The sequence below is a fragment of the Cololabis saira genome, chromosome 15 (assembly GCF_033807715.1).
Source record: "Cololabis saira isolate AMF1-May2022 chromosome 15, fColSai1.1, whole genome shotgun sequence".
Taxonomy (NCBI): Eukaryota; Metazoa; Chordata; class Actinopteri; order Beloniformes; family Belonidae; genus Cololabis; species Cololabis saira.
In genome coordinates, this window is record NC_084601.1 from 15450345 (window position 1) to 15461899 (window position 11555).

Here is an 11555-nt window from a genome sequence, read left to right on the forward strand (position 1 = left end):
CTACATATGAAAACACACATACACAAACAAACACATGCGCACGCACGCAAGCACGCACACACACACATACATATATTTATATGAATAGATATAAAGTAGAGTCATTCTTTAACAAATCACTCTATAACGTGCCGTCATAAGTTATCAGCTTCAATAAAGGGACATTCACTTAAGAGTTGGACTTGTGAGCGAGGATGGATCTGTTCTCTTGCCCAACTGTGAAAATTATTTCACAGCTTTATCGAGCAAGGGGAGCGGATTTATAATTATAACTCTTAACTGAGATAGATAGATAGATAGATAGATAGATAGATAGATAGATAGATAGATAGATAGATAGATAGATAGATAGATAGATAGATAGATAGATAGATAGATAGATAGATAGATAGATAGATAGATAGATAGATAGATAGATAGATAGATAGATAGATAGATAGATAGATAGATAGATAGATAGATAGATAGATAGATAGATAGATAGAATGTGTTAAATAAATACTGATGTAAATACTCGCACATTGCTACCATGGAGTAGGCCTAGTCACACTTTTCCGCTCAATGTAAAAATTAAAGGTTTGCCTGCAAATGAATAATAGGATATAACATTGCCTTTCAATTGAAATTATAATTCCAAAGGGCAAAATTTAAAAAAGAAAATTTCAAAAAAGAAGAAAATGCACCAAGCGGGGCTTCAATCCTTTTTTCTTATTAAAAATAGAACTTTACGTGGATATTTGTTTACATATCTTTTAAAATGTGTTCTTAATTCTTGTCAGTGGTTCATTGAGCGCTCATAAAAGTCAAGTCTAAGTGGATTCATCTTAAATATTTGAATACACGAATGTATTCCCGAGGCGTTCAGGGAGGGGGAAAAACGGGGTTTCCTTTACTTTTGATTTTTTTTCATGTAACGAAAATAATATGTGACATATTATTTACGATAATATTACCTAAGTAAATACATTTCTATGGTATAATATTTAAATATTTTACATTCTAGTGCTTTTGAGGGCTAAATGTCTTTGCAATAAATATACATGTAAATATTGTAAATTCACAGGAGTGGGCAGAATATTTGAGTATGTATGTAATATATATTAATATCATATAGATTGATGTAAAAGTGTGTATTTTTTTCTCGTTTCGGTTCTGTTAATGTGAGAGTTGTGGCCAATTGAAGATATCTTTTAAATTAAGCCGCTTATTATTATTATTATTATTATTATTATTATTATTATTATTATTATTATTATTATTATTATTATTATTATTATTATTATTATTATTATTATTATTATTATGTAGCATTATAAGCTTTAGATAGACACTTGACTGCTCTTCACTGGGGGCATGGTACAATGCAGTCACTAGATGGCGGCATGAGCCTGTATTCCAGCAGAGGCCAGCCTCAACAAGTCCTTTCTTCAGGCTGTGAAATGATAGATAAAAGATATATACCTTCTACACACACACACACACACACACACACACACACACACACACACACACACACACACACACACACACATATATATATATATATGTATATATATATATACATACACACACACAACAAAGTCACTTCGCACACAGAGCATTTTCATTGACCTGCACATTTTTGTAAATGCATATTCATTCTCACATGTACAGCAGAGGCAAGAGCACACGCACGTATATATATATATATATATATATATATATATATATATATATATATATATATATATATATATATATATATATATATATATATATATATATACATATACATATATTTATATTTATATATATTTAAAAAAATTGAAGGAGTCCACCCTCAACAGGATTTAGATAAAATTCAACCAGGATCCTGTTTTATGGGGACGGACTTTAACACCGATATACTAGACTCACACACAGCCAAGATATCATGCTGGAATTTACTTTTGCTTATATACAACCACATTAATACTCACACGTTATAAAAGCCGTGATTGACATCAACACATCTCCTGGACGATTATCTAAGCATTATAATAAGATTGCACCAATACTGGATATGAATGAGAACACAGATTTTGTATGATAACACTAAATTTCATAAAAGCATGTGAGTTTTTAAAAGGAAGTCTGTGTTGGATAATATTTAACACTCCCAAGGTCCAAATCCATAACACCGAAACGTCCTGTGAATCTTCTGTTTATAACTCTCGTTAAAGACAAAGGTGTTGCTCGGTGGAGCACAACTTTCTGAACATGGACTTGCACTGAAACTGAGCATGCCAGAAGAAAAGGAGGGGAGGGAAGGAGGGGGGTGGGGGTCACACAAATTGCAGCTATACTGGATATTTTCTCCCTCTTGATTACTTAAAACAATATTTAACAACAAGTGGCAGGATATGGAGGTCCCGGCCTTCATAGGCCCTGCAAGTTTGTTCCAGAGGCTCCTGGAAGTCATTCCCCAACATAAAATTCAATCATGTTCAGTCAGGAAAGAGTTCGCTGTCCCGATCCACGAGTCCAGTGGCCCGCTCGTGTTAATGTGTGTATCTCCCACTGAAATTTTATTTCATTGATTTTTTTTTTGACTTTTTTTGTGTCCACAATCAGAACAAACTAGCTGATGGTTTTTAATTTGTTGACAATTTTCTTCTCCTTTACGCGTCTGTTTTGAAACCATATCGTGACCTGCCTCTCGGACAGGTTGGTCTGCGCTGATATCCTCCGCCTTTTGTCTTTCGTGATAAATTTATTGGCGTTGTACTCGCGCTCGAGTTCCTTCAGTTGCACCTTGGTGTATGGCACGCGCTTCTTTCTTCCCCGTCGATAAGAGCCGGACTCTCCTCCAGTGTGAGACACGGTGTCTGACGAAGAAAGACAAAAGAAAATGTTATTGTCCACTTGCTTTACATGGAACCCGGCACTGTGGGCCCTCTCAGTATAGGATACAGTTCTTTTCTCGTGGATAAAATACTGCTAAGTGACTTTTTTCTGCTTGCTTTGAAATAAAATAAAATATTCCAACTCTTTGTTTGACATCTAACTGTCAAATTGCAAAAATAAGCAGAAGTATGCCGAAAAGGTGATTACATTATTCCAAAGTATCATATTCTAAAAAGTAAAATGACAAGGGCATGCGCAGTTCTGAGTTTTGTGTTTGCTGGTGTAGAAGAACAATTTTAAAACTATTTTCCACACTATAACGACTTATTATTATGCGGAGGGGAAGGGGGGGATAAATTACATACAGTTCTGGTATTTGTTCCGCAGGCTGAGGCAGTAACCTGACATTTCATGCACTCTACACTACGCTGTGCACTAACACAACACATCAGGCAGCGTTCTCCTGTAAAAATGTGCACTGGAAAGGGTTTAGCTTACCGGGTATGGAGGACTTCCACATGTGTCCAGGCTGAGGCTGCTCCTTGGCGCAGTAAACCTGGCTGTTCCAGCCGTTGGGGGCGAGAGTCCACGGTTGGTAGCTCTCCATGGGCAGCAGAGACTCGTGTCTGGCCTCTGACGGCGCACTGATAGTAGGCACCACGGGGACGTCCAGGTAACTGGGGACAGGTTGATATGGACCCGAGGGGTAGGTTGGATAAAACGTAAATTCCTTAGCCCGAGAGGTGAAGTCGTCGCCAGAAGCGGATGTTTCCATGTATTTCTCTCCATACGCCGAGGGGGGCTGCGCTCCGCACGACTTAATGGTGCTGTGATGCGACATTCTGCACGGGTAACCGAAGTAGCCGTACGGCAGGGACGCGCTGGATGAATTCTGAGCTGCGGAGCAGGGGCTGCACTGTTTCACCGGCTCGCCCATGCCAGACACGGGCACGTCGCCGGACGAGTACGCCGCGCTGGGTGCCAGGGACGCGGGGTGCGCCATCAGATTCCTGCACTGGTTCGCAGCAAAGTTGCCACCAGCAAAACCCTCCATGTTCTTGCTCAGTTCATCGGAGCCGCCGTTGTCGTAGAGAAACATCACCGACGGGTCGACCCAGCGCGGACGGAGAAGCAGTGACGTTGTCATAGCACGGCATGCAACATTGAAGCTTCTGGCTCTTTTTTAAAAAGCCCTGAGACTGAAAAAAGGAGACACTGGCTCTTGGGGAGTAAAGCGACTCTGACGCGCACAAGAGCGCGCAGGTCGCGCTGTTATTGGTCCAAGCGTTGTCACATGACCAGGCTATGCAAAGAGGACGGTAAACATCAGCAGATAATTAAATGGAGAAAAATGCGAACAAGGTGATAGTAGCCTACCTATCTTGTACCTTGGGATTTGACTTTGTCTTTTTTCCCCTTTTGATTATGATACATGGCGTATTTTTACCTTAAAGACGTTTGGCACGTGAAAGTAACCTCCTGTTTGTATATCTTTTTCTATCTGAAAATGCTAAAAATGAAAACACTCGACTGAAAATAGTTTATTTTGCAATGTACATTTTAAATAAAAGACGATTGAAACAACAAACTAAAAAAGGAGTCAGCATTTTGTTTAAGCCCCTACATGTGACGAATGTATAAACTCTGGCCTTTACGCACGCACGTCGAGTGCTCTTTGTCTTGGACGCAGTTTGAAATGAGTATTATTACACGATCATAAACAACTGAATATTTTGTTTATAAACACGTGTATTGTACACAATACTAATGCAATTCCAGACATATTTTGTTGCTCGGTGATGCAGAAGTCGCGTGTATCTGATCAGCCTTGTCTTTGCACTGTTCGTGGGACGTGTATAGGGCTACTAAAACGATGACCGTCCACTTAGTTGTTTAAACAATACAGAAAGCTGGCTGAGAATTAAATGGGCTTGACTTTATACCTTTAGATAAATAAAGAACATACCAATTTAACAGCAATCTGATTTAACGTTATACGTTTTTCGGCGAGGATTTCAGTCCCTCGGACGCAACCACAACACGGAAAAGCAGAAAACAGCTCTGGACTTGGAGGTGTTTTACATCGGAGGTAAACGCGGCTGGAGGCCAAGGTCAAGTTGAAAGTTGCTGTCTAGCCATGCAGCCAGTCGGACTGTTGGGGCTTTGAAGGGCCCGTCTGAGCGCTTGAAAAGAGCGGAAGAGGGGTGAGAATTCCTGTCCCAATGAAAGCTATTGGTGGACATTAACTTTTACTGTCATTGTGTGTTTCTCCACCGATTTCTCTCACGGAGCAGGGACTGGTCAGTGGCCGCTTCTCCTGGCTTCACAGTGTTTGAGTGAGGAAATGATTGTCGTTTCTTCTCTGTGACTCTTTTTTCCTATTTTCGTGTGTTGTTAACGTGTTTTGGGCAGATGTGAGAAAATGATGTTGATCCCTTAAAAAGGGGGTTTGTGGGTGAGAGAGAGAGAGAGAGAGAGAGAGAGAGAGAAGGAATGAGAGAGATCAAGTGTGTGTGTGTGTGTGTGTGTGTGTGTGTGTGTGTGTGTGTGTGTGTGTGTGTGTGTGTGTGTGTGTGTGTGTGTGTGTGTGTGTGTGTGTGTGTGTGTGTGTGTGTGTGTGTGTGTGTGTCTGTGCGTGTGCGCGTTTGTGTGTCTGGTCTGCTGCTTTGTGTTTATGACCTGTGGCCCTCAGTCTATTCTGCCAAAGGAAATGAACATGGAGCAACTTTCACTAAATTAGTGACCAGACTTTTCAAACGTTGCTTAAATATATTTGCTGAGAAGTTGGAGAAAAAAAAAGGATTTCAACAAAAAAATTTTACTTATACACGCACGACTGATGAATACGAACATAATGTGTTGTGTTTTTCGACATATACTAGTATTTCTCATTTAGATAGGTTAACAGAAACTCCAACTGCAAAAAAATAAAATTATTAAAAATCGCAACTCAAAATTTGCAACAATTAAATGTCAGATTATCTTAACGGAAATTTGAATAAATTACAAACGGTAAAAACCTTTTCAGTTTATATGAAAACTCTGACTCTTGGCTCTTTCTATACCATGTTAGATATCACTGGAAAGAAAAATAAAAAAAGATGATGGATTGTGAACGTTTTAAATTGGTATCCATTTAGGTGATGTGCTTAGGATATGCGTAAAAATAGATCGCCTAAAGGACGTAAATAATGAAACTTAATGAGCTATATTTTAAGGTAAATAGTAAAGTAAATATGTTGGAGAATCACAATATATAAAAGTATAGAATAAGAGGTATGTAATCTTATTCAGAGCCAAATATTGCATTGTTTGGTAACAGTAGATTATACTGCGCATTATGGTTCATTTCTGTCTTAAGAAAACACCACAGATGACTCTTATTTACCTTCAACCCCAAATACAATGATTATTTTAGCTCTTCCGAACACAGAACCTATTTTCTTAAAAAATAACTTTAATTCAAGACGTTAAACGGGGTCACGTGCGCCATTTCTTTTGTTTAGCTTGCGAAATCAAGTGCAACTGCAGCAAGTCTGGATCCGAGTGATGTTCCAGGTAAACACAAAGCCGCTGTCTTTTCAGCCACGTACAGTAGTAGGGTTTTGTCTTGACGCTATCACACAAAAAAGTTCAAGAAAATGAAATGATTCGGCAGCGACATGCAGCAATAATTATGAGTCATGGTACAAGGCCCGGCCTGTTGCGTGCTGCCTTGTGGCGTTTTCGTCAATGCTTGCAAATCGAGCTCCTAAATGAGAGTTAATCATTAACGGTTTTGCAGTCGTGTTTTGTCCTGTTAATGTCTATTTGAATTACATTCATTCAATCAGGTTTTTTTTTTTCTGCAGCAGAGAAAGTTTTTTTTTAATTTTGTTTTGTTTTTTTATTCTAGGCATCACCTCTGTTTTCATCCACGTTTCGCCCTAAATTCGCCACGTTAGTGTCCTGGTGCAGTGGCAGCCATTCGTCCTCCCCAGGGTGGCCGTGCACGCACATGTGGTCAGCAAGAGCGAGCACGTCCACAGACGGTGCGCGCGCCGGCCAAATTAATGCACCACTCCCATGGATCCCCCCTTTTGAATTCTTATGCAGCTATAAACAAAACAAAAGATACACGGAGGGTAACATTGAGAGAGTAAATGGTGAATAGAAGATTATTTTGTTGTTGTATTATCTTATATAAACTGAACTGGGAATTTGAATACCTCATGCTGCCCCTTATCTATGTAAAGGATCCCGAAAACTGACCTGGATTCCAGTTTGGGAGTTGGCAGCAGACCCCGAAGGCTTTTCTCTGAGGTCATTATCAAAGCTCAACCCCTTGTTTGTACTGGCATCCAAATTACGAAGCCAGAGAAAGAAAGAGTGCATTTATTCCACGACCTCAGCGCCTGGAGCCCGGGCAAAGCAGGGAAAGCTACACATAAAATTATGCTCGTGCTATAAATTTATATCCTTAATAACAGGATTTGAAAACTGAAATGGACTGCTAAGAACCATGCAGTAAGTTGACGTCTTGTTGATGACACGCGATTAAAGTTGATGATTGTCAGAGAACTGTCAAAACACAACAGCTAATATGTTTTTGTGGTCCGCTGCTCGGACCACAGGGCGGCCACACACTTGACTTTTCCATATTTTCTGGACACTTGCCTGCGGTGTGATTATGACGGATAGCATAAAAAAATAACAAGGAAAGCCAAGCCACTTCATTTTCAGGCGCAAGCTACTTAAAGATCTCCTTATAGGCTGGAAAGGTTCACTCCCGAGGTGCGCTAATGTGTGGCTTTGACTGACACATTTCGGTCTGTTTCAGCCTCTCCAGAAGTCTTAAATGTTGCGTTAACAGGCTGCTAAAGCTGTAGCCTCTAAGCTGCCTGTGACATTCATTTATTGGCATACAGGAAGCTCAGTAGGCATAAAAGCCCTCACTTTGATTCACTGAATTCTGTGCGACATGTGGACAAACTTACTATATGTAACTATATAAATTGGTTATTGCTTAGATTTAGTTTTTCTTCATTTATAAAAAATGTGCACACAATGCAGGGGATTTGTTTTGCTATTTCAACATTTAATTGATGTACAATCACTTACAATAGAAAACCGTGAGCTTCCGTGAGCGTGGATAAAATGAGACCTGAGAGGATTAAGTGACGATAAAGGTGCAATATTTGGCTCAAATATGCAACTTCTTTTGGATAATTTTTTTCTTTTGTTTGATTAAAAAAATGCATCTTCGGGGATCTCATTTCGCAGCGTGCACTACGTGAAGACAGAGTAGCCTAATACAAATGTGCCTCTGTTCAGAAACTGAATTATATAGAAAAGTAAATTAGAAAATGGGAAACCTTCACTTTTCCATATTTTGGCTTCAAAATTAAAGCATTTGTATGAAAGAAACGCACAAAAAACATAAACAAAAACAGACCAAGACAGGGAAAATCGTGGATTTTGAATTGTTATATTCTGTGTTTGGTGTTTTTTTTTTCATTTTCATTTTATAAAACAAAACTAATTCCATTAAATCGCTTACCTGCAAATCAATACAGTCCATTGTTAAAAAGAAGAAAAAAAAGAATTCTTAATACAACAATCAATCACGCAACGAAAAAGGAAAGATCCAGACACGAAGTTCCTTTTGATGTTTTTTATTTGTATTTGTCTGTGTGTCTGTGCTCTTGACCTCCACTGTTGACAAACCAATGCACACACGGTCGACTAAATTGTCGGCTAATAATTTGAGCTCCATTCAACACGTGGAAGACTGAAAGGCTCCGATGTCCATTCATCTTTCGAGGCCTTCTGCACCAAAACCTCGCTCTCATCCAGATCAGCTTCGTTACCTGTTTTAATGTTGTAGTTCCTTTTATCACTCTGACTGTAGACACAGCAATGCCCCTCAAAAAAAGGTTGACTATTAAAAACACCCAGATCTGCCTGTGACTAACAGCAGCCTAAAATAAAGCCCCAAACAACCACAACACCCTGTAAAAGTATAAATAAAAAAAATCTATTTGTAAGTAGACAGAGTTGTAAATATCACCTTTCTCAAAGATGCCAGGACCAGTCGGAAGAATTGCATGCACTCTCGTGAAACGTCGGGGCTTTGCACCTGGTGTGTTGCCTTGCTACTGGTGAATTGGTGGTAAGCCATGCCCCCTTTAATGGGGCAATGCAGGCCCGATCTCCGTGTCTCACTAAGCCCTTTGTGTAACAGCGCAGGAGTGTTCAAGATGGAGCAAGGAAGAGCGATAAAAAAAGGCTCTGACGGTGCTGAGCTCTCCTGCGAAACAGTCACCGGGACTTGGTTCCTCAAGGTCATGGAGTTGAGTCTCTGCTCGCTGCGTCATCCTGTTTCAAGGCTAAGTCGGAGCAAAGGAGACGGGAGGGGACCACCATAATAAATGACAGGCATGATGTGTGTGGTTTTGCGCCCCCCCTTCCGTTAAACACAGTGTAGCAAATTCAGAGGCAGCTTGACGATCAGTCATTTTTCTCCTTATTCACTTCTGTCACGCGCTAAAAACTATTCTTCGTGCTAAAAGCAAACTATTCTGCCAAGTCTGATCAGCCAGAAACACGAACAGGATCCCAAAGCACACTGCGCAAGCTCCATGGTCAAGTTCAAGTTAGCCTGTCTAGTAAAACTGAGGGGCGCATTCTGCAGTGTCTGCCACGGGGGGCGCTCCCCCTCTTTGATCCTCTCCTGCAGAACTAGACACCAGAGCAGAGCTGCCCTGCACCCCTGCAGCAAGAATGTGCAGAGTTTGGACCAGTTCTGCATTTCAGGGTATAGAGCTGTGAACAATGTGGCAGTTTCTTCAGGAAAACGAGGAAAGGTCATCGATACTCATCCAGCTCACCAAACCCATCCGGTGTCCTTCACTATCTAAAACACACACAATATAAATTACACTACTGTACACGCGCAAGGTGAACCATTGCTTGCGCAAAGCGCTTCTGAGCGTTATCTCTTCTCGATCACAAGATCCCATCTGCCCTGCTCGACCCGTTGCACAATTCTTGGTGAGCAGCAGAAAGGTTGGGATCGTTGCCACCTTTGGGGAATTCACCAAGCCTGCACATATGTGCCCGTAATGACTGCAAGAGCGCAAGAACACCAACTCCGCCTCTGGAAAGAAGGGAATTTTCTCAGTCTACAAAGGAATCTGTCTCTGCGCCTCCTCAGATGGGACCTGACAAGCTTAAAAACTCTTCTTGTGTACATTTCTGCTCATAAACAAATACTCTATTTACTGCATAAAAATATAAAACATTAACAATCGTCCCCTGTGTTGCTTGATGCTTTTAACCAGCTAAGTGTTTGCTTCTGCACAACAACTTTCTTCTTTAAGCCAATACACAATATTTGTGGTTCAGCTGAAAGCATCTCTCACTGCTTAAACATATTTTCTATTAGTGTGGTTAATTTGTTGGATGCTCTTAAACATCGACCACGTGTTGATACTTTTTGGGCTCCGCATCCCAAACGAACACCACCGACGTTTGACTGTGTTTTATGTCAATAGACACATTCAATGAAGTCATTTCAGCACATGGCACAGATATAATATCTAATTTAAAAAACGAACATTTCATCAGTGCCTGCTTTTGCAAGAAAAGCTGTGAGGAGAGTGCAGACAGGAGCTCACTTTTTTTTTCCTTTTTGCTTCACCCTCTTTTTCAAACAGATGAAAGAGTCGGGGGAGAAAGCCAAAGGAATTTCCCTCACTCCTTCGGCTCCGGGCGGTGGGAGGGGACTGTGAGCTGCTCGGGGCTCTTTCCCTCCTTCGGACAGACGAGGGCGCACAAGTACAGCGGAGGCTGGAGGAGCGCCTCGGTCTGCCACTGTCCTCCCCGTGAGAGCTTATGATACCATCCATCTGAAGTATATCATTTGCATCCAGGCAGCCCCCCCACTCTGTCTCCTGCACAGGCACAGACTTCAATTCAGAAGCAAACCAAGAGCTGAAAGGCTGAATGGAGCTGGAATCAGGCATGACAGGTTCACTGCCCAACGAGCAGTCATCAGTAAAGCGACTGTCGATATTGTGATTTAAGAAGTTTAAACAGATATTAGGCTATAACTTAACAAATGCACCTATCTGCATTGAATATTGATCTATGTTTAGACTTCAGATTGAAACGAGAGATTTTTAATAGAGAATTGTCGAGAAGACTGAAGTAGCCTACACAGGATTCAAAGTTATAGTTGACAAAAGCTAACTAAACTGCACAATTGTCATCGATAAGAATAAAGTCTAAAAGAACTAAAATAATTGGACATTTGCAGGAGTCCTCCCAGCACAATACAATTAACTTCCCCGAGGGTGATGGAGTACAAAAATATCCACATCACAGTGAGCAGCAAATGCCTCACATGACGCTCATTTAGCTTAATGTATCTTTTGAAAAAATCTATTTCACTTAAGAGCACAAGTCCAGGTTTTTCTTCCTGGAGCAATATGATGGACAGTTGACTGTTCCTTGACATTATTAAGTGACATTTTCCTGAAAAACTTCAAATTCTAAATATATTGACCGTATGTTAATGGCTGTTTTTCTCAACATAGTTGACATAACGCACACTGCGAGTCGATACGTAAAGACAAAGAAATTTATAATAAATTTAGACATAAATAAATGCATTCTGTGACATTTGTCCAGATACATTAAACACTCTT

General features: G+C 40.4%; 1 protein-coding gene across 1 annotated transcript; it reads right to left on the reverse strand.

Moving 5' to 3' along the window:
- Positions 1-1849: 1849 nt before the first annotated feature.
- LOC133461135 (homeobox protein Hox-A13a) lies at positions 1850-4095 on the reverse strand. Its single transcript, XM_061741918.1, has 2 exons — positions 3364-4095; positions 1850-2846 (listed from the first exon to the last, which is right to left on the reverse strand). The coding sequence occupies exons 1-2, from the start codon at positions 4010-4012 to the stop codon at positions 2599-2601; spliced, it is 897 nt and encodes a 298-aa protein (XP_061597902.1). The 5' UTR covers positions 4013-4095; the 3' UTR covers positions 1850-2598.
- Between the last annotated feature and the right edge of the window lie 7460 nt (positions 4096-11555).

Bases quoted from the DNA above. Each gene is read 5' to 3' on its own strand.
- LOC133461135 (XM_061741918.1), bottom strand. From the start codon at position 4,012: ATGACAACGTCACTGCTTCTCCGTCCGCGCTGGGTCGACCCGTCGGTG. The intron at 2,847-3,363 runs GTAAGCTAAACC...TTTCTTCGTCAG, and splicing joins GTGGAAGTCCTCCATACCCG to ACACCGTGTCTCACACTGGA.